General features: G+C 50.0%; 1 protein-coding gene across 1 annotated transcript; it reads left to right on the forward strand.

Moving 5' to 3' along the window:
* Positions 1–1,288: 1,288 nt before the first annotated feature.
* On the forward strand, positions 1,289–18,741 carry SACK1D (scaffolding CK1 anchoring protein D). Its single transcript, XM_037044059.1, has 4 exons — positions 1,289–1,783; positions 11,222–11,389; positions 15,251–15,375; positions 17,497–18,741. The coding sequence occupies exons 1-4, from the start codon at positions 1,307–1,309 to the stop codon at positions 18,470–18,472; spliced, it is 1,746 nt and encodes a 581-aa protein (XP_036899954.1). The 5' UTR covers positions 1,289–1,306; the 3' UTR covers positions 18,473–18,741.
* Positions 18,742–22,782: the final 4,041 nt, after the last annotated feature.

Genomic DNA, 22,782 nt, shown 5'->3' on the forward strand with positions numbered 1-22,782 from the left:
AGAGAAGTGAAGAGGAAGGTCTCTCGGGGTGTCCAAACTTTTGGTGTCTCTGGGCCACTGGAAGAAGAGTTGTCTTTGGCCACACATTAAATACACAAACTCTAATGAAAACAAACAAACAAAAAATCTCATGTTTAAGTAAATTTATGATTTTGTGTTGGGCTGCATTGATAGCCATCCTGGGCTACATGCGGCCCGTGAGCTGTGGATGGGACACCCCTGGGAGGAATGTAGGGTCAAGAGAGGGTTACGGTGAAAAATATTTCAGCATGTTTGAATGCTGACAGGAATAAACCAGTAAAGAAAGGAAGTGGATGATCCAGGAGAGAGAATTGCTGGAGAGGCACGGGTTAGTAGCAGAGGGGTGGGCAGCTGGGGAGCAAACGGAAGGGACAGTTGATCAATAGTAACAGAAGATTCAATGTGTAGGCAGAGATGAGGATGGGTAGATACATGTGGAGAGAGCATGTGGATATCTCTCTTACATTGCTTATATTTTCTCAGTGAAATAGGAAGCAAACTAAGAATAAGAGAGAAGAAAAGGTGGAATGAATGAGGGTAATGTAGGCTAGCAGGCACTTGAGATCAGAAATTTAAGGCAGTCATCTCGGTTGTGTTTTCTTTTCCCCAGCACTGTATGGTGGCTGCCCAGGTGCAGAGGCGAAGCAGGTTGAGAGCGGGTTGAGGTTTTACCAGACAAAAACACGATAAAGCGAGAGAAGAGAACGCTACCTGAGAGTATAATCAAAGGAGTGGCAGTTATGTGGAACTGTAAGTTTCGAAGGAAAGAATGAATAAATCCCAGTGTCTGGGTCTGACCGTCCCGGGCCTAGGAGGGCCGGCCGGCAGGGGGCGAGTTAGGATGGCGGTGCTAGGCTCTCCGACTTCAGTTCGGGCTCCGGAGCGTGCGCCGCCACTCTGGGCAGTACGGTCACTCAGGCCCGTCCCCTCTTTAGCTGACGGAGATCAGTGTCCCGCAGGGCCGAGCAGGACCACGTCGGAGCAGAACAGAATCGTGACATTTAAATTCCACAAGCAACCCGGGAACGAGAAGAAGGGCTAAACCCAGTCGGCAGCTAGTGCAAAGACGAGGGGCGGGGCCGGGCTGCAGGCCAGCGATGCAAATCAAGGGGCGGGCCGTAGCGGCGTGCACTGCGTCCAGGCTCTACCGTTAGAGGAAGACAGCCAATGGAAGAGCCGGGGCGGGGCGGGGCGGCCAATGGAGCGGGCCGGTTTGATTCAAAGGCACTATAAAGTGGCTAGCTGGTGCACGTTCTTCCCAGCCTGGTCCGGTCGGAGCACCACCATGGCTCTGCTGTCGGATGGACTGGATGAGCTGCCCGCTGCCTGCTTGTCGCCGGGCGGGCCACCCAACCCAGCCGAGCTGTATAGCGAAGCGCAGCGCCTGGCGCTCGAGGAGCTGGTGGCAGGCGGCGCGGACGCTTTCGCAGCCTTTCTGCGACGCGAGCGCCTTGGCCGCTTCCTGAACCCCGACGAAGTGCGCACCATTCTGCGGACGGCCGAGCGGCCCCGCGAGGAGGGCGCGGTAGCAGAGGCCGAGGACTCTTTCGGCTCCTCACATGACTGCTCGTCCGGCACCTACTTCCCCGAGCAGTCGGATCTGGAGCCGCCGCTTCTGGAGCTTGGCTGGCCGGCCTTCTACCAGGGTGCTTACCGCGGTGCCACGCGCGTCGAGGCGCACTTCCAGCCCCGCGGCGCAGGCGCTGGCGGCCCCTATGGCTGCAAGGACGCGCTGCGCCAGCAGCTCCGTTCAGCGCGAGAGGTGAGCGGCCGGGTCCTAGCCTCCTGGGACACCTGGGTGTCCGATCAGACAGGAAACCCTCTTCAAGAATAGGAAACAGGCCTTTTGGGAGCGCAGGCCGGTGGCCTCAGGGTCCCCAGCTTGCCCCCACCCTGCGTGTCACCCCTCGGATTCCTGATGTCCTGGCCCCTCCTTTTATGGTAGGGAAGAGTGGGAGGAATCTCAGTCACCAAGAATGTGAATTATGACGGAGTTCCAACTCTTAACATTCCAGCCGTGGGGGAAAGGAACCAGAAATGCTTCCAGTTTCAAATTGTAGTTAAACCAAACCACATTGTCACTATTCCTGCCTGTGAGCCAACACTAGATTCCACTTTCAGGGGCTTCTTAGTAACTGCTTTACTTAAGCTCATTTCCTAGGTAGGGGAAAGGCCCTGAAAAATTGTCCCAGAGACAATTCTGGGGCCTTAGGAATCTATAATTGCTAGTCACCTCTGCGTGTCTCCCGTTGTAGAAAGCAAATACATATAAGAGTGGCAATACATACACAGCGTGGAGGGAAATTGGCTGCTTCTGTGAATGGGTGGGGCAAGGGTTGGTTTTTCACAGACTGGGCGATGTCCCGGTTAGCAGTGGCTTCCAATAGTGCAAATCCCCTGCTGCAGGGCAACTCTTCACAGGGGATTTGGTGCCATTGTCTGACTTAGTGTGACATGGTATCAGGGTGCAGCCAGGATGAGGCTGCAGCAGGGTGCTGGGTCCCTGGGGGTCCGGGAGGAGGAATGCAGCACCCAAGGTGAGCGGAGCAGGCACAGTGTGGGAGCAGACGCCTTCGTCCGGGGCTGTGCTCCTCTGCTGCCTTGCTTGCTGACTGGCAGTGCTCAGCGTCCTAGCTCTGTGCCATGGAAATGGCAGGAAAGCCCTGGGCCCTGGTAAGACTTGTTAGGAATTGTACTTGAGTGTGACTGTGGGTTATATGTATGCATCAAGTCTAGTTGAAATAGCCAAGTCCAGGAGCAGGCCCCAAGTGGTTCTGATGCTGGCTGTTCTTTGCCTGATGATGGGGCTGTAGCAGGCAGGGGCTACAACAACAGGTTAGTGCCTTGCGTTTGGGGGTGCGTAGGTGTGCGCTCCAGCTTGCCAGTATCAGTCCTGCAGTGCATCGTCGGCTGTGCTGAGGGTCCTTTCGATGCTGCAGACTCTTGTGGTTTCAATGAGAGATTAAAAAGATGGGGAAAAGATTAAAAAGATGTGGGGTAGGTGTGCATTCCCAAATCGTACCTCCAGGATGAGAACGTGGGCACTTGGAACAGGCTGTCACTCTGACTCTCCTTTGCCTTGGGGGCATTCTGTAATGCTGACACTCCTGAGTAGAGCCTCCTGTCCCCTTCTTTGCCCTAGTCCAGCCACACACTCATATCTTTGAGAGTCTGTATTTGGAACCTGGGTGACTAGAACTGAGAAAGGTGGTACCTTACCTTTATGTCCAGTTGCATATTTTCAGTGTCTCTGCCAAATACTTAATACTTGCTTATTCATTGCCTGCTGTGTATCAGACCTTGTGCCAGGCAGACCCTGGGTCCGCAGGTGGAGAGCATCATCCTTGCCTGCACTTGAGAGTAGACAGCCTGCTGGTGAGAAGCAGTGAGGAGGTTGCTTCAGGCAGGAAGGGAGAGGCTGAAGAAAGAAAGCCTCATCATTGGTGTCAATTTTAGAGCTGCGTTCAGGAGGATGGGTGGGGCTTGCCGGGTCAGGATAGGGACTGGCTCAGAGGTGTGAAAGAGCCTGGCGTGTTTGGGAGGCAACCAAGGTTCTCACGACTGGAGCAGAGTCTCTGAGGGTTAGTGGTAAGGGAGGAAGGAGGCTGAAGGGGGATGTGGGCCAGACTGCCCAGAACTTTGCACGGTACTTGAAGGATTAGAGGAGGGAGAGGAGAGTGATCAGATAGGCGTTCCTGAGCAGTAGGAGGGTGGGTTAGAGAGGGGCGAGACGGAATCCAGGATGGTTGTTAGGACCATCCGTATCTATGTGTTAGAAGGAGGTCTGAGCTGGGGCAGGGGGTGGGGGCAGGGAAAGAATCTGAGGTAGAATTGAAGGGCTGTGTTGTTACATGGCCTGGAAGGGTAGTGGGGGAGGGGCAGGAGAGTGGTCAGGGCCAAGGAGAAGAAGGTGTAGGAAGAGTTAAGAAGGATAGATGTTTATACACGTGTACACCTATCTTTATATTTTTAAAAATGGAAGAATAGCCCTGACTGGCGTGGCTCAGTCGGTTGGGCATTGTCTCACAAAGCGAGAGGTCGCCGGTTTGATTCCATCAGGGCACAGGCCTGGGTTGTGGGTTTGGTGCCTGGTTGGATGTGCTTACGAGAGGCAACTGATCAGTGTTCCTCTCTCTCTTCTCTCCCTTCTCCTCTCTCTAAAATAAATAAATAAATAAAATCTTTTTTTAAAAAAAGGAAGAATAAACCAAAAACTAATTAAAATGATCATCTTAATGAGAAGAGAGGAAGGGAAAGAAGAAAATGGAGGGAGGGAGCAAGGAAGCAATCCGGGATCTCTGAATATACCTTGTCTTGTAGATTGGATTTGGAACCAGGCAGATGTCTTCTGTAATTATACATAAAAATAACTCAGAATGATAGACTTGACAAGCTCCCCCCGCCACCCCCCCCCACCCGCCAGCCCAAAAGAAAAAAAGGGAAAACAGCTCTTGATGCTTTCCCTGCCCTTTCTGAAAGCCCAGCGCACCTGTCCACCTTCAGGCTGGCGCAGCGCAGAGGCAGTGCTGCTGTGTGTGTGTGTGTGTGTGTGTGTGTGTGTGTGTGTGTGCTGTCAGTCCCTGCACAGGCCAGAGAGAAATGCCCCCCCACCCCCCTTCCTGGAGTGGCCGGGGCCACTCTGGGGATGGAGGCTCTACCAGCACCTGAATCTGACACTTGAATTGTTAATTGTACAATAGCAGCCTGTGAAATCTAGAGAGAACACACACAAGCGAATTTAGGTTTTGCTGTTGAAATTTACTCTTTTTGTTTGTTTGTTTTGTTTTTAAACCTTGAAGATGATATCAAGGTAGGTTAAAGATTTTCAAAGAAATTCCAAGGAGAGAATTTCTGTTCTCTTAAAAGGCGTGAAAAATTGGGAGAAAATATACCTTTAGCTTTTTTCGCAAGAAGGTCTTCCGAAGAAGTGGCAAGAGCCTTAGGGAGTTGAAGGAAAGTGACTTCGGGTGTCACATGGCCAGCGTGTCACATGGTCAGCAGACAGGCTGTGTTGACCACTGGACAGGCTGACGCATCTTCGGATGGACGCAGAACTTTGGTAGAATTCCAGGCATGTTGCACACGTGTCCTTGCTTCATGACCGTGGGTGGGGAGGGAGGGAAACTGAGGTGCAGCAGGAAGGGGTGATTGACATGAGCGTCCTGCGTCACGCAGAGGAAGAACTGGAATGCGAACTGGAATGGCTGACCGAGGGGCCCCTTGAGGCTGCTCACGGGGCAGGTGGGCCCGGGCCAGCCCATCGAGGGTGCGTGCGGGAGTCCGACTTCGGGGCTGGAAGGGGCCCCGTCTGGGGACGCAGCTCAGGTAGAATGACTCGCCCAGGAATAGTGGTAGAGTTGGCAGTGACTATGACTCGCTGCCCTGTGAAGGCTTTCTTTGTGCCAGGAGCTGTCAAATGTGGACGCGGGTTCTCTCACCGACTGAACCCCGCAGACACTACGAGCTACAGGCAGTATTGTTTGCACGTTATAGAAGCCATCAGAACTTAAGTAACTTAATAGACGCACATGGTGCTTGAAAGTGGAAGAGCCAGGATCCGGGTCTTGGGCTAATTCTACAGCCTGTTCACATCACATCTTGGTTTCCGGAGATACCCGGATTTAGTCCCTTCTGAATTAGCGGTGCCGCTGGCGGAGGAGAGGTGCCCGCTGCCCTGGGGAGTTCAGGTTTCCTCAGTGTTCACTCTGAGTTAGTATCGCATGTTATGTGTAATCGTCCTCTGTGGTGGGCTTGATCCCACGTACTTTATGAAATAAACTCTGCTGATCCTCTCAGGGTTTCGTTCGAGCTCTCAGTCATTTGCAGATGGACTGTTATTAGACTTGCTTGAACTAATACTTAGTTTAACACTTTCCCATGTAGCTCTGGACTCACACACACCTGGGCTGAAGTGCCAGCTCCTGCATTTGCCTAAGTGTGTCCCTTGGAACGAGTTACCTAACCTCTCCAAGCTTCGGTTTTCTCCTCTGTGAACTGGGGTAAGAATTACTGGGATTTTGAGTTCTCTAGCTATCTCTTTAGAGCTTTTGTGCAAGAAGACACTTAGAAAAGATTCCACTCCTGTGAAAAGTAGCACGAACAGGCTTTGTACCCTCCCCGAAGACTAAGAGTACCACCAGGACTGCTGCTGTGTAATGACGGGGACCACCGAGCCCCTTGGTATAATCAGCAAGGGTAGTTGGTAGGGTGGGGTAAGGCTTGGGTTTTGTCACCTGCAATGATGATGTGGGACTTGACACACAGGTGTGGCTGCTCCAGATGTGGCTGGAGAAGTGTAGGAACAGTGCAGGGCAGTGGTCCCAAACCTTTTTGTCACCAGGGACCGCTTTTGTGGAAGACAGTTTTTGCACGGACTGGTTATGGTGGTGGTGTGGGGGAGACAGGAGGCGGAGCTCAGCGGCAATGCCAGTGAAGGTTCGCCAGCTCGCTTGCCTGCTGAATACATCCTGCTGTGTGGCCGGTTCCTCCCAGGCCCCGGACTTGGACTGGTCTGGGGGTGTTGGGGACCCTGGGTGTAGGGTACCAGGAATTATGACTGAGGCGTACTGAGTTTCAGATTGGTGTTGACACTGGAATAGACTCGCAGAAGTCAGCACTTCCAGAGCTTTCCAGCCTACGAAAGTGGGCAGGCTCTGTGCAGCCTGGGCTGGGACAGGGCACTTGATGGCCACGGGATGCTCACCTTCCTGATGTGTCCCTCCTTTGTGCATCCTTACACTGTTCCTCAGGGAGCGAGCAGTGGCTGGTTTCTACGAGTCTTTCAGTCCAGGTGTACTTCCGGGGCCTGTAGCCTGCAGCGCGAACACCAGCGTGTGGGAGAGGTATCCGGCTTTGGAAAGCAGGCACTTGGCTGGCTAGTTGGCGAGTGAGTCCAGGCCACTGCCCAGCTGCTAAAGAGACTGTCACCTTGGAGATTTGGGAAGCCCCAGGTCTAGTTCAGCTCTGCAGAGCTTGGTTGTTTGGGGGCTGGTGGGCTGAAGAGGGAAGTAAACAGGAGAGGGCTTGAGCCTGGAAGGAAGGAAGGAAGGATTTCCTCCCGATTTCTTCCATGGATAGGGCTGTTCCTTCTACAGAAGGTGGAAGAATCTTGCTCTAGAAAGAGGACGGGGTGTTGGGTACAGGGGGGTTGGGAAGAAACACCTCCATCCATCCTCTAAACTCCCTGTGGGTGTTGGGGACCAGTGTTCAAATCCAGTTATTCCAGTTATTTCAACCTTTCATGGAAGGCTGAAACTTTAAAACCAGATAGTGAAACCAACAGCAGATTAGATGCTCACCACCTAACAAAGCGACTGTATAATTGTTCTGTGAGCAGTGACTCTAAGTTCCGTTTGGCCGGTGATTTAAACTGATGGCCCTGCTCCTCGGTCCCTGCCCTCCCTGGCCATGCCAGCTGGGCTGGCTTCCTCGGTCTCAGTTCCAGTGGCACCCTGAGTGCACATCTATCAGCTCCTTGGTCTCTATTTTGGTGGCACCCCAAGTGCATGTCCATGGGCCCCATCACACTTTGCTACTCCTGGTTTGTCTCCTGTATCCCTCATTAGACGGGGTTTCTTCAAGACAGTGATTGACCCTAGGTCTTCAGTGCCCAGCCCCATGCCAGGCTCATGGTGGGCTCACCGAATATTTGAAGGAATAATGAGATGTAAGAGAGGCAAGCAGGTATCTGTGTTCTAGGGAGCTTTACTCCTGTTTTAAAAATAAATTTCTTTTGGAGAGGGGGAGGGTGCGGGAGAGAGAAACATTGATCAGTTGCCTCTCATGCACCCCAACCAGGGACAACCCAGGCATGTGCCCAGGAATCGAACCAGTGACCCACTGAGCCACACTGGCCAGGATGCTATACTCTCATTCTTAAACCTGTGCATGTAGGACCCCCTTATGAAGGTTTTACTGCCACCTCAATCCATTTCCAAGTTTCCCTGTCAAACTTTTTTTCTGTTTCCTGTTTGTGTATACCTGAACCTCCTTCTGCCTCTTCCCTCCTCTCCTTCCCTCTTCTTTCCTCCTCTGGCCCTTACAGGCCATTGCTTGGTTCTCCCATGACCCCTTTCTCCGCTCTTTAACCCTCATTGCTTCCATTGGCGAAGCCTCTGTCACTGATTTTTCTTCTTTTGCCCTTTAATCTTCCTAAATGCTTGCTGACCCTAAGCAGTGTCTAAGTGCCTGCTGTGTTGCAGGCACTTGGGTTCATGGCCCTGTGTAGGAGGAGGCGGGGCCAGGCCTCCCGCCTACCCCTGCCTCTCTTTCAGCATCATCTTCTTCTGTCCTGTTGGGGTCTCCACTTTGAATTCATTCCTCCTTCCCTCCACTGCCCATGTGATACTGATTTCTTGGTTGGCATTCAAGGCCTTCTGTGATGTTACTCATTCACCTGTCTCCCGGTCATGTCCTATTGCTCCCTTTCTTGCGTGTTCCACATGCCAGCCAGATTGGTACATGCTCCGTCATTTCCTACCTGTTCCTGTCCTCACGTGGCCTCCTGCCAGAATGTCCTCCCCTTCACTTCTCTAAGGTCCAGCTCTTGTCCTTGTTTGTGATTCAGCTCAAATACCCTTCTTCTCCAGTGTTGCTCTCCTTTAGTAAGCAGTGAACGCCGGTAGTGCGCCCACCATGCAGGGCAGGTTCTCTGCTGCCCCCCTTCCCCATGGTGCCCCCTAACTGCCGCTTCCAGTGTGTATCGTTTTATTTCCCTGCATCTCATACCCTCTCTTTGCAGGTGAGTTGGGTCTGGGTCAAATTCTTTACACTCGACGTTCTGCCCAGTACAAGGGTTCAGCCCACTGCAGACTCTGAAGGGGTGCCGGCTGCCTAATTGGTCACCAGTGTCAAACCTGAGCCCTTTGCAGGCTTTTAATCCTCACAACAGCCCGTTGACATATATGCTGGTATCATCCACATCTTCCAGAGGAGGCAGCGGAGGCTCAGAGGCATTTAGCAGTTTTCCCAGGGCCACACAACTAGTAAGCGCAGAGCTGGGCTTTGTGTGCTGGGCTTTTCTGCCTTTCAGCCAGGGTGTGAATGGGGCAGATAACGGCTCAAAAGAGGACGGATAAAAACCCATGGGAGGATCTCAACTTCTGAAGATGCCACTAATTCATAAGGAACACTTTTTAGTTTTTAAATTACTGTGCCCAGTGGGTTTCACTATACCCTTTACCCAGAATGGCTCACAGCTGGGGCTTCATCAGGATTGGGGGGGAGGGGAGGGAAGGGGAGAGGCAGCCGGAGAGAGAAAGTGATCTTGCAGGCTCTCAGAGCATCAGCTTCCGGGAGCAGGTGTTTCAAGGTCCCTGCTCCTGGGGGACTCGACTCTGGGGTGTTGGGGAAAGAACAGCGTTGCCCCCCTCTCCACACTTCTTGTCTAACTGCCTCCCCTCCCCCCCACCAGATACTCACGGGATGGTGATTGTTGGGAACCGTCCTGAGTCTTCTCGGGCCAGAGAGAGAGATTCAGTCCCATTCAAATGCCTCTGCCCCCATAGGCGTGACACCTGTGAATAAATTGCCTAAACATTAAAAAAGTTAATGTGGTTGTAAAAGATAAGTGTTTACTGTTGAGCTTGGGAGGAAAGAGAGGCCCTTAAGCTGCAGACTGTAAAGGGGCTGCAAGGCTTGGCTTCAGGGAGCAGTTTCCGTGGCTAACTAACTCCCCCACTTCTGACTCAGTGTGCAGGGACTTGTTTCTAAGCCTGGATGTTTTGACATACTCATGGTCCTGCCAGGAGTTAGCTGAGGGCCACGGTTTAAACCTGCAGGGGTGTGATTAGAGGCTTTGTGGCTGGAGCGGCCTCTCCTAGCGAGGGAAGTTGGGAGCTGGCGCTGCCTTTGTGTTCAGCGTTCTGGATCAAACCCTGGACTGGTGAAGTGAGTCAATGAATGGATAGTTCAAGGATCTTTTGTACCTTGTACTTCACGTAACGTAGTCATTTAGTTCTCACTGCAAACCGATGTTGCAGCTAAGGAAACAGACATCTGAAATAGCTGTAATTTTGCAAAGACGCATGGCTGAGGCAGCTCTTAACTGTAGTTTAATGCTAAGTGTGAGAGAGGGATTAGGAGGTACAGAGGAAACCACATTTTTTGTTTTTCATTTTTTTAATCCTCACCCATGGACATTTTTTCCCATTGCTTTTTTTGGGGGGGTGGTGGGGAGAGGGAGAGAGAGAAAGATTAGTTGACTGTCTTGTTGTACACACCCCAAGGGGGATTGAACCCACAACCTGGGTATGTGCCCTGATTGGGAATCAAACCCACAACATTTGAGTCCGTGGGATGGTGCTCCAACCACTGAGCCACACCAGCCTGGGGTGGAGCCATGTTTTGGAGGAGGAGAAAGGACTGGACAAGCTTCAGGACAGAATCCTTAGGACATATGCATATTTCCATATTCCTGTTCTTGTGGGCTTGTACTGTGGACAGATAGATACTAAAGAACTAGAGAGACCACCTTTTGTAGAGGGGAGGCTGGTGCTGTGGGGGCCATTGGTTCGGGTCCCGACTCGTGTCACAGGCAGAACTAGGAGGGTCTGCTTGTCTGGTTTGATCAGTATCAAGCCCTGAGTTGGTGGTGGATGGGGTGGGCTTATCAATTGTAACAAAAAATCAGAGCTTATGATCCAAAATCAGACAATAATCAAAGTCACAGACTTAGAGAATATTATACCCAGAAGGGACCTCAGAGAGAATCTAAGGTTTTATGTACTTCTGTTATGGACGTGGGAAATTGAAGCCAGTGTGGAATCCGCAGGCCTAGGGTAACAGGGTGTCAGCCACAGAGCCTAGGCAGCTTGCTGGTCTGAGCGAGCCTGCAAGACCGGGGTTTCAGTAAACGAAGAGAAGCTGAATAGAACAGGTTCAGGGGAGGGCAGGGCGCAGTGGATTACTGTATGTTTCTGAGAAGTTTGCCAGCATGGAGGAGCGTGGCTAGGAAGCAGTTGGGAGGGATGGCTGGGCGAAGTCCAGATTCGTAGCATCCAGCGGCCTGGGAGTCTTCGGAGACAGAGAGGAGTTCATGGTGAGGGGAGAGTCGATACTGCAGAAGGAGAAGGGAGGGCGCTGCAGGATGGGATCCTTTCCTGGCTCTGAGGTCGGGTCTGGCGTCTGGACCAGGAGCCGTAAGGTGCTGGTGTTGTGACCTGACGGCTTGCCCTTCGTCTACCTCTCCCGGCCCCTGCAGGTGATCGCGGTAGTGATGGACGTGTTCACAGACATCGACATCTTCAGAGACCTGCAGGAGATGTGCCGGAAACATGGAGTTGCTGTATACATCCTGCTGGACCAGGCTCTGCTCTCCCAGTTTTTGGACATGTGCATGGATCTGAAGGTTCATCCTGAGCAGGAAAAGGTTGGTGTCGCACTGTTTCTGGCTTTGCCACGGTCAAGACTAGGACCCATCTTGCATGGCAGGTGGTAGTTGTATCCTCGTTACAACGGGGGCAGTTGGGGCCACGGGCAGAGTGATGTGTTTGCCTGAGGGCTCACAGAAAAGAAACGGCAGAATCAGGATTCAAGCCTCGGCCCCTCCCTCACATCACGCCGTCTGCTGACAAGGGGCCTGACTGTTGATGTCCAGAGGCTGCCTTGGAAGCTGTTTTTTACTGCAGTGCCGGTGGGCTCCAGTTTTGATCGTGGTGACGGCCACCGGTGGAGCTCCTGCCGTGCTGGGAACTGTCCTCGGCTCCTGACAAATGTTCCGCAACTTGATCCTTACAGAAGCCCTTTCGCATAAGTGGCATTCTCCCTATGTGTCAGGTCCGGAGGGGTGACGCAGAGAGCCACTGAAAAGTGGTGGGACCGGGGTTTGACCCCCCCGTCTGCCATTGCTGTCACGTGGTGCCTCTCATGTTTCATTATTATAAAATTAGACTTTTTGTGTCCTTTGCTGTGAGCGTGAAAGTCATTTGAGCTTAAGAATTTAAATATAACACAATTTAAAGGTTACACAACTTGGCTAGCTTGGTCTCTTTAGCGCAGAGAAGCAAGAAAAACAGTCATTATACCATTTTTTAAAAAATTAAGCAACTGAATGTGTGGCCTTTAGAATTTAATTTATCAATTTAGCTCATCGCCTGTGAGCACCTACTATGCGCTGTCGTAGGTACTGGAAATAAAACAAGGAAAGAATTTGGGCATTAATACTATAGGTTACTGCATAGGGGGCATAAAGTTGCTGCCTTATTATGCAGCAGTGTGGTTTTGCAAAATTTTAGCGATTTGACTTCTCCCACAGAGTTCTTGTTGGCTGTTTTCCCTAATGAGGAAAGCGAGGATTGAGTTTAATTAGGTAGTTTCTAACTTGTCGCTGGTGCTACAAGGCAGATCACGATGGAGGTAGGATTTGCTACAAGGCAAATCATGACCTTGGAGAGCCAGCGAAATGAAGCAGCTGAGTGACCCAACAGTCAAATAAAAAATGAGGTCAGGTGGACCCCGGGAACATGCAAGTCAGGCACGGAATAGCGTGTTGGCCTCTAGCCTCACGTTCAGTCTGTGACTGCTCACCTAGAGTCAGGTGAGGAAATTGAAGGCATCATTGTTTAATTTCAAGGTATTCTTTCTGTAATTAAAGCGGTGTGTTGGCAGCAGGAAAATCACAGAATAGTTCTAGCTGCAAGTTTGATCAGGAGATTGGCTGTGACGCGTCTAACTCAGCAGAAATCCGGGAGTACCTTTGCCAACTCAGTTGTCCACTGCTGGTTGGTGCCTTTACCGGTGTCCAGATCCTTGGCAGGAAGGGCCGTGAAAGGAGGTCTGTGCCTCTGGCCTCACCAGGTTTTGTCATGTCTTAACTCCTTCCTGGGGAAACACTGTCTTCCCTGGCTGCTTCCTTCACCCGGGCACGTCTGTGCTGGTGAACACATGCCCTCACCGGGTGGGGGCAGACTTCCTCCCCCAGGCCCCGGCCCCAGCCCCGGCCCCAACCCCGGCCCCGGCCCTGCGGCTGGTTCAGATGTTTTCGGTGTCCTGTCTGTAGGAACTTGGTTACACATTTGCATGCAGGCCTAGGAAATGCTTTGGCCACGACCACAGAGGCCTGCACAACATGCAGATAAGTGCCACAAAGTAAGATGCACAAAGTCACCCCTAAGTCTGCTCATAGTGATTTCTTTATGTTTCTTATTGTATGTTGATCCTTGGAAGCTCTGCTGAGGAGTCATCACCTCCTCCAGGAAGCCCTTCCCTGCCAGATCCATGTGTTCCTCTGTGGAAGTTAACAGCTTTTTAAAATTTAAATTAATTTCCATTTTAAAATAATTTATGATTTACAAAGGAGTTGTAAAAACAATATACGCAATATAAAGAATTCACAAATACTTTTTGCTCAAATTCTCTAAATGTGACCATGTTACAAACCTCAGTACAAATTTGAAAATGAAGCAACAAACTTGATATAATACTATTATCTGATCTAATTATACATTTCGCTGGTCATTGCATGAAAGTCCTTTTCCTTGTCCAGGACTCAGTCCAGGACTGGAGCTGGCATAGTGGTGTCTCCTCGGCCTCCTCTCCTCTGGAACCACGCGTCCCTCTGTGTTTGAGGGTCTGGACACTTTGAAGAACACCAGCGAGTTTTCTGTAGAGTGTGGGTTTGTCTGGTGTTTCCTCGTGGTTAAATCCAGATTGTGTACTTGGGTAAGAATGCCACTGAAGCGATGTCATCTTGCCATAGTTTTTTTTGTTTTTATTTTTGAGGTAATTATATATTCATGGAAATTGTAAAGATCGTACAAAGAGGTTTCCCTGGATCCTTTACCTGGTTTCCCCCCGTGGTTACGTTGGTGTAGCTTACAGTACAATAGCAAAAGCTGGAAACTGATGTGGGTACAGTGTACATCTCCGGTTCTGGGCCATTTCATCACGTGTACGCATGCGTAACCACCCCCGCTGTCAAGAGGCAGAGGCGTTCTACACCACCGAGATCCCCCTTGTACCACACCTTGGTGGCCACATCCAGGCCCCTCTTTGGGCCCCCACCGCCCCTTCTCTGTAATTTTGTCATTTAGGGAATGTCACAGAAATGGAACTATGTAGTATGTGACCTTTTGAGACTGGCTTTTTTCCATCTGCATAAAGCCCTTGGGACCCACCCAAATTGTGTGTATCAATAGTTTGTTCCTTTTAGCTGCTGAGTGGTATCATGTACCATATGATACATGATTGTACCATAGTTTGTTCAACCATTCACCCAGTGAAAGACATTAGGATAGTGTTCAGTCTCTTACTACAGTGAGTAAAGATACGATGAATATCTGTGCGCAGGTTTTTGTGTGGATGTAGCTCTTTACTTCTCTGGATGATGTTAGTCCAGCCATAGTTTTTAATCATTTATTACTTTTCTCTCTCCTGTCCAATCCTTGCAGGTCAGAAGTATGCCTTATATCTCTATTGTCTCAAGGCCCAGCATATGATAGGGGCTTTCTTTGTGGAATGAATGAGAGAGTCAAACAAAAATCTTAAATATTTAATTTGAATGTATAAGATTTCTAAAGATGTGTAGCTACTGATCTCTGAAGTTCAGCTTGGACTGTCTTAGTATTTTGCACACCATTGTATATACATTACGTGTGTTACTTTAGAAAGATAATTATGCATGCACAGTCAGTATACAGCCCCAGTGTGTTCCCAGGGCACCTTTCTGGGAAACGCGTACGTGTGGGAAATACGCCATTGCTGATAAAGACGTGTGAGGTGAGAGTTTCCTGCCTGAAGTCCTGTGTCAGAGAGACCTCATCCCCTGTGTTCCAGGTCCGAGTTGGTGTGGGGGCTGCTAATTGCCGCTGATCTTACTGAACAGGAGAAGTAGGAGAGAAGTCAGCTTAGCTTCTCTAAGCCTTCGTTGAGATGCTATTTATTATGAGCGTGTTTCCTTCGATAGTTTAATCCCCTGCATTTTGTTTCAAAAATCATTTCTCAGCGTCTGTTGTTCAGTATCACCAGAAACCGAGTCTTCTTTTTTTACAGCACACACGTGAACCGAGGGTCTCAAACATACATGTAAGAAACGGGCATGCTGGGCAAAACATGAAGCAGTACTGCTTGAGCGCCGAGAATCGCCTGGCCGGGCACGGGCTGCTTTGTCACTGAAGGGTGACGGCAGGCTGAAATGTCTGTCTCTTTGGGAATTGTGAAGTAGGCCCTCTTGTCTTAATCATCTGTTCACTAGACCATTCGTTTCTTTCTGTCCCCCGTCTCCTGCCAACAGCTGATGACAGTGCGGACAATCACAGGGAATATCTACTATGCGAGGTCGGGAACTAAAATTGTTGGGAAGGTTCATGAAAAGTTCACGTTGATTGACGGCATTCGTGTGGCTACAGGCTCCTACAGGTACGTTCCTCACCCGTCCTTGCTTATTAATCTGCTTTTTAGAAAGAGTGTGCTATGTAAAGACCACGTTTTTTCCCTTTCAACGCAAGGCTTTATAGCCCGACATTCTGAGATGTGTGCATCTGTATGTGAGTAGGTTCAGCAAAGCCTCCTCCTATAGGAGCTAGTTGGGGTGGGGTCACCTCTCCTGCCCTGTGCTCCACAAAACTAAAGCGCGGAGGGGGACATCTGCCTGGAGAACCCACAGTGAGCAAGCCCCAGGCGCAAGCCTCAGCCAGGCCCGCAGCAGATGAGGTGGGGGTTAACAGTGGCAGGAACAGTTAACAGTCTTAGTCCTTATGTACTTTGGACCCTTGTTCCTGCTCACGTGAAGGACAGGCAGTCTCAGGCCCGGATATCCATGTGGACGGCACAGCCAAGGCGGTGAGTTTACACCTAAATCCTTCACCTTGCTTCAGGCCTTGTAATCTAGTCTGGAAGGCCCTGATCCTCATTCTGGCCCTGCCTCTGAAGTCTCTCTTTGGCAATGGCAGCTTAAGGGAGAGTGCAGGGAAGTTGAATAGAGGGTGGAGGTAACGGGTGGTTAGCACTAATCTCCAGAAGTTAAGACATGCCATTTTTTTTCTCCTGTGGCTTCAGTGTTTGGCCACCTCTGCGTTAGATTGTCTGATGGAGTGCATGAGGTGTGTCTGTGGGGTTTAAGAGTGAAAAACTCGTTTCTGAAGAGACGCACATTCCTGAGAGATCAGTGTGTGTCAGCGCTGGGCAAAGGTGGACTTGGGGAGATTTGCGGAAGATGCGGCGGTGAGATGACAGTCTCCATCCTTGTCCAGCAGTCCCGTCAGTGCTGGGGAAGTGTGCGCTCCTCCTTGAGTCTCCTTCCGTAAGAAGGTTTTCAATAACAGGAGGAAATGAGATTTCCACCCAAAGAAAGATTTCTCTGTGATAGCCAAATTTAGCTCAGCTGGTTTTGGGCTATTCTAAAATATAAAAACTACCCTCTGCAAATGAAATATGCTGTCATTGAGGATGAGGAGGATGGTAGCTTTCATTGGTTGGGGACATGTTATAATCCTGGTGTTAAATAGGTGTCTTATTTATGTGATCTTGTTGAGGGTTTTCAAGAGAATCTCCCTTCTCTATCAGGGGGGGTGACTGTAAGTGCAGAGAACTAACTCAGACTGGGCCGGTGGGATTTATTGACTCAGGCAACTCAGAGGTGCCGAAAGGTGTGTAGCTCCTCTTGACCTGGAGGCCACATGTTTACCAGAACCCTGCCTCCTGGTCCTGTTTTCTCTGGTTGGTCTTTATTCTCTGTCACACTCTCCAACCGAAGGCACAGATCCACGCTTTCTTACGTGGCCTTTAAGAGCTGTCTCCCAAAGAGAGAGACTTGATTTCTCGTAGCGCTGGTATCAACCTGGAAAATGACTCGGCCCCAGGTGGGTCACACGCCCTCCCTGGGTAGCTCCCTATATCCAAGGGCACAGGGTGGTCTGGCCAGCCTGGTCACGTGCCCACCCCTCCTGCCATTGGAGAGGGTGCATAAATGAAGGCCTTTTGGCCTGGGGTAGGCATGGGTTCTGTCACCAGAGGAAGGAGGAGGGATGCTGGACAGGCAGGGACACGTGGCCTAGTCAGCTCTAAATGTGCTGCCAGCAACAGTGCCATCGTTAGAGTGACAACAGTGTCCTTTGTGAAAGTGGCAGCACTGGAGGGAGCCCTGAGCACTGCGCTGGCCATCCTTAGGGACTGGGCCTGGCCTAGGGTCCACGGTAGCTTCCTGCTGTGAAATCACGAGCTGGTTTCCTCACTTTGAAAACGAGGGCGCTGGCTGAAATATTTTAGAGACTCATTGTACTTTTGAAAAACTCTGTGGCTGAGGATGTGCAGGTGTTAGTGTGTCGGTTAAGCAGTCGGCCTTTTTACTTTCACGTTAACCCATACGTGCCATGCGTCTGGGCTGAGGCTGGGTGAATTCACGCTGCATTCTGGGTGTGCTGTCCTTAGAGTTGTGAGTCAGGTAGCAGGATGTCTGGGCTTTATTACTCGGACTGACAGTAAGTGCACTAAAATTGCTTGTGCTGAGCTGTTTCTGTTTGTTTCTTTTTAATCCTTAAGTTTTACCTGGACAGATGGCAAATTAAATAGCAGTAACTTGGTCATTCTGTCCGGCCAAGTGGTGGAACACTTTGACCTGGAGTTCCGCATCCTGTATGCGCAATCAAAGCCCATCAGCTCCAAACTCCTGTCTGGCTTCCGAATCAGCGGCAAGTTCGACCATCTAGTTGACCATCAGCCGCTATCCAAGGGGCTCACGCTGGGCAACCTGTTGCGGCAGCGGCTGGCCAGGCTCTCAAGCACCCCCAGGAGGGCTGAGCTGGAGTGTGGGGCGCCTGCCAGAAGCAGGGCAGAGGCAGGGGGGCGCCACGACTCCGAGTCCTCCACCATCGATGAGGAGGACTACCTGAACAGCCATCGCGAGGCAGCAGAGGGTGGGACCGCGGCTGATGCTGCCACTCAGACGGAGCCCGGGGAGGAGGTGCCGGCAGTCAGCGTGAGTGACTCGGGAACACAGACCAGCACCACCCTAACCAGTGCTGGGACCCAAACCACTGTGGCCACCCGGGCAGCGAGCTCCCAAACCATGACCCGGTTCGTGTCGGCCACCACCCAGACTGATGTGGACGAGAATGTTCTCTTTCCTCAGGGAACCCAATCTAAAGAAGGGTCTCCTGTCTCAAAGATGTCTGTCTCGAGATCTTCCAGTTTGAAGTCCTACTCCTCGCTGTCTTCCCAAGGCTCCGTGGCGAGCTCCATCGGCTCCCAGACTTCCATCCGAGCCACCGACCTCGTCCTTCCTGGCCATTACAAGTACTGGGGCTCCCCCCACTTCGACTCCCTTAGAAACTTGAATAAAGAGCGGCAGTTTCACTTCTCCGGCCTCAGGTCCCGGCTGCACCACATGCTGGCTGTGCTCTCACGGAGAACAGTTCTCACCGAAAACTATCTCGGCTTTCATTCTGGAAGCTTTACCAGAGCACCAGTTAATCTGCTGGCCATTAGAGATATTGCACTTTACCCCTCCTATCAGTGACTGCGGGCGCCCAGAGCCGCAGCAGACGCGTCCCGACGCGCTGTTTAGCGGATGTCTCCGTCCCTGGTTTGCTTCCCCTGGCCTTTGGTCACCCTGCTTTTGTTTGAATTCTGTAAACTGTTTATTATTTCCATGCTTTTAATTTTATTTTTGTCGTGTGGAAACCAGCTGTTGGTTTTAAGGTTTGAACACTATGGGTACAGTTTCTTTGCACAATTTTAATATTGATATCTCTTAAAGAGAATGTTTGGGGCTTCTCAGGTAAGAGAGATTTATGTTTTACATTTTTCTGGATTTGTGTATTATTCTGTTTTACTGCTTTGAATCACTAATTTTTATGATTAAAATCTTGATTAGAATAAACTTTCTTAATTGTCTCCTCTTAGGATGTCTGTGTTCTTAGAATTAACTGAATATAAACAACTTTTATTTGGTGATTTCTTGAGTACCTTTTTGTTTTTCTTTTTCACTTTCAGGCATTTTTCCTTTTTAACTTTTGGTGTGTGTCACAAGTAATGCACCTAATAGTTATTTATGTAACTTTTAAAACATCGTGGTGTGGAGAAAAAGCAGATGATCCAAATTATAACAGAGAAAGTATTTACTTAAAAGTTAGAGCACCTAAGAAGCAAGTGTCCCCTGGCTCGTGTGGCTCTGTTGGTTGGGCATCGTCCCACAAAGTAAAAGGTGGCCAGTTCAATTCCCAGTCAGAGTACGTGCCTGGTTGCAGATTCCGTCCCCAGTCGGAGTGCACGTGCAAGAGGGAACCAGTCCATCTTTCTCTCTCACATCAATGTTTCTCTCCCTCTCTTTCTCCTTCCCTTCCCCTCTCTCTAAAAATAAATGAAATCTTAAAGAAAAATAAAAGCAAATGTCAGGGTTACCCCTTTCTTAACAATATGAATATTGACATTACTATCTCTGTAGTTTGAATGAGGACACTTGCCAGAATTCACAGGTTTTTTTGTGTGCCTTTAGCTTGTCTTTTTCCAAAGAAAAAGCTTGAGCTATTTAGGCAGCGACCTTGGTTCTCTGCTTCTCTGTGAAAGGCAGAGATTTGTCCCTGATATTAACTCCAGTGGCCCCACAGGCCTAATTTCATCAGACGGGTGTATTGGCAGTGATGTAGCAATCTAATCCCGTGGCAGGGGCAAAGAGGACACTGACAATTATCCCAGATTCCTAGTCCATCAGCAGGCGATGCAACTGGTTTCTACACCCTGCTAATCAGGGGTGGTGCGGCTGTGCAATCCTGTTTTTGTCTAGTCTCTGCATGGGCAGCCAAAAGACAGAGCGTTCAGTGATGGCTCCCTCCTTCTCCTGATCTGGCCATGGCAAAAGAGGTCTATAACAGGGGAAGGTGCCGTCTGCTGCAGAGACACAGGCTGACGCACCCAGACCCGGAACACGCCTGCCAGTGTGCATGCGTGCACCAGACGCCCTTATGGTCACCAGGTTATTTGCTGAATTAGTTTTATAATCTGGGCTGTGAAGCTGATCAGACAATCGGTTCATGTCCTGTTATGAAAACAACTCTGGGCTAAGCCTCAAACATTATTTGAAACCATTTATAGATTCAGATAATTTCCTATGTGTTATCTTTGATCCTCACAACGGTGTAGTGGTTAGACAGCTGTTATTCCCAATTTTCAGGTGAAGAAACTGAAGCTGAGGTTAAGTAGCATGTACAAGGTTACATGGCTAATAAATAGTAACACAAACAAAGGTTTTTAGATTCTAGGTTCAGTATTCTGCTATACTACTGTGCCTTTACAGAGGGTAATGGAGGCATTGGGAGCATGCCTTGAGCCCTGGCTGGTGTGGCTCCATGGATTGAGTGCCAGCCTGTGAATGAAAGGGTCGCTGGTTTGATTCCCAGTTGGGGCACGTGCCTGGGTTGCAGGCCAGGTCCCCAGTGTGGGGTGTGGGAGAGGCAACAACACACTGATGTTTCCCTCTTACTCCTTCCCGTAAAAATAAATAAAAATCTTAAAGAAAAATAAAGTCTTTTTAAGAAAAAGGAAGCATGCCTTGAGAAATGGCAGTTCATGCCATGGTGAATTGCAAACATAAATTTTAACCTCATAAACAAAATGTGGGCGTGCCTGAAATTTCACCTCTATGTGTTCTATGGGACTACACACAGGCATTCATAAAAAAGGTTCTGTGTTCGCTTTGGGAAATGGTGGATCACATAAGTTTAAACAGGATTCTTGACTGTAGGGCCGCTCAGACTTTTGAATGAGGTGATGAGCACACTGACTTTCGTAGAGGAGGGTGGGCCTATTGCAAGCCTGCTTGACCACAGGGTCCTCTTTTTGTGCTCAGGACTCAAATCCATTCTCTGAAAGTACTGGAAGTGATAAAAAAATAACAAAAGGAGTATGGAATCCTAAGGAAATGACCCCATGTCTCGGCGTAAGCAAAGCTTTTCTGGCACCTGCCTGGAGAGTATCTCTGTAGGACGGAGTTTCTCAAGGTGAGATCTGAGATCCATCTGCATCAGTTAGCTGGGTCCTTGTTTAAAATGTTGATTAGTGGCCTCAGTCCCAGGGGAGGGGGATGGTGAGTGTGGGAAAGTATTTGGTTCAAGAATATTTGTTGCCACTCCCTGGGAGAGAATTATATTTATCTAATAATGTTGGACTTGGCCATTGCTGACAAACTTGTAAATATTTCAGTACATATCTAAGAGATAAAGGCTTATTTAAGAAAAATGTAGCCACACCACCCTGATCATACCTAAACAACGCTGATAAAAATGCCTCCGTGTCATCCAATGGTCAGTATTTGAAGATAGTTGTTTCATTTTTTTTTCCTCCCTGGTCATTCATTCTGTTTGAGCCAGAGATCCATACATTTCCAGGTCAACCTGATCAAACTGCGGGGTCAACCTTCTCTTGAAAGATTTGGGGCCGCCACTGAAGAGGTGGCCTCCCCCCCTCCGTGGGTCGTTGGGCCGGGGAGCCTCTAGACTTTACCCATGGGACTTAAAGACACAAGATCACGTCAATGAAAATTGACATGACCAAAGTCCAAGGGTGAGGAAAAAGTCAGGAATGAGGCTGCAGGTGCGTGGCACAGTGACCTGTACACCTACTTAGTTAGGCCACACCTTTAACTTGAAGTTCTCAGTGGCCAGGGCAGAAGGAGAAACCTGGTTGGACCCACCATTCGCAATGTCCCTAAGAGTAAGGCAGATCCAGGTAGAGGAAGAACAATCCTCGGTACTAAAAATCTGGGAAGAATTTCTCACAGGTGTCCGTCCGCTCATCAAAATGATAGTTAAGCATCCTGATAATGAACACAATGACGGATATTCTGGGTGTGGCCAAACACTAAAGTTGCCAAGAGTAGCTGTACAAACTGACTTGGATGTATTCACAGGTGTTTGTGTGAGCGTGGAACATGTGCTTTATGTTGAACATGCGCAGATGAGCATTATTACACGAGGTTCACTGGTGCCACCCTCCCGGAAACATGTCCCCGTTTGCCTGGCAGAGTTGCAGTTCGTGCCTGTGAACACCCCATTCATTCTCAAGTGTCCCGGTTTGAACAATAAAGCATGCAGCCTTCCTATCTCAAAAGCTCTGGACTGACCTCAGCAGGCCCTCCCCGGCTCATCTGATGCCAATGCCACACCTGCGGGTGTTCCTGGGGCCCGCGTGGCAGACTGCCCTGGTGGCTGGGTCTCCTTCCCAGTGGATCTCTCCACACCTCCGTGCCCACTTCCTTGGTGCTAAGCAAACACTTATGCTAACATGTGGGAACTCGATCGTTTGTGTGCAAGCCAGCATGCCAGACAGGTTGACATGTGTTACAGCTTTCAGCGGGCTGCACCTTAGCCTCAGTGGAAAATCCCAGTGTGGTATGATTCAGTAAGAGCGGTTCTATGAAGGAAAGCCTCTTAGACTGGGCGGTGGCTCTCTGATCTTGGTTGATGAAGCAGACCCCAGGGAAGTCAGGGTTTTTCTTAGGAAGCCAAGAGTTCTAGTGCATGACTACAAGGACAGTGTAGTGGACATCTGTCATTTTCACTCCATCCATTTGCCCCCCGAAACTCCCCCTCAGACTTCCCTCCTTTCCCAGCTGTTAGTACCTGTGGTTCTGGTGAAGCTGACCACACCTGTCTTGTGGTGGAGCACAGCCCAGGGGTAAGCCATGGGCCCAGCGCTCACATCTGCGATTCACAGATGGATGCATGGCCAGGTACTTTCGCTGTGGATTTTTGGAAAAAGCCTTGTTGCCGAGAGGCTGCGGCGACTAAGCTGACAGGGCCATCTAGTCATCACGACACCTGGGTCACTGGA

This window comes from Sturnira hondurensis, unplaced genomic scaffold (genome assembly GCF_014824575.4).
Source record: "Sturnira hondurensis isolate 20B ecotype Veracruz unplaced genomic scaffold, ASM1482457v3 Scaffold0004136, whole genome shotgun sequence".
In the NCBI taxonomy this organism is placed as follows: Eukaryota; Metazoa; Chordata; class Mammalia; order Chiroptera; family Phyllostomidae; genus Sturnira; species Sturnira hondurensis.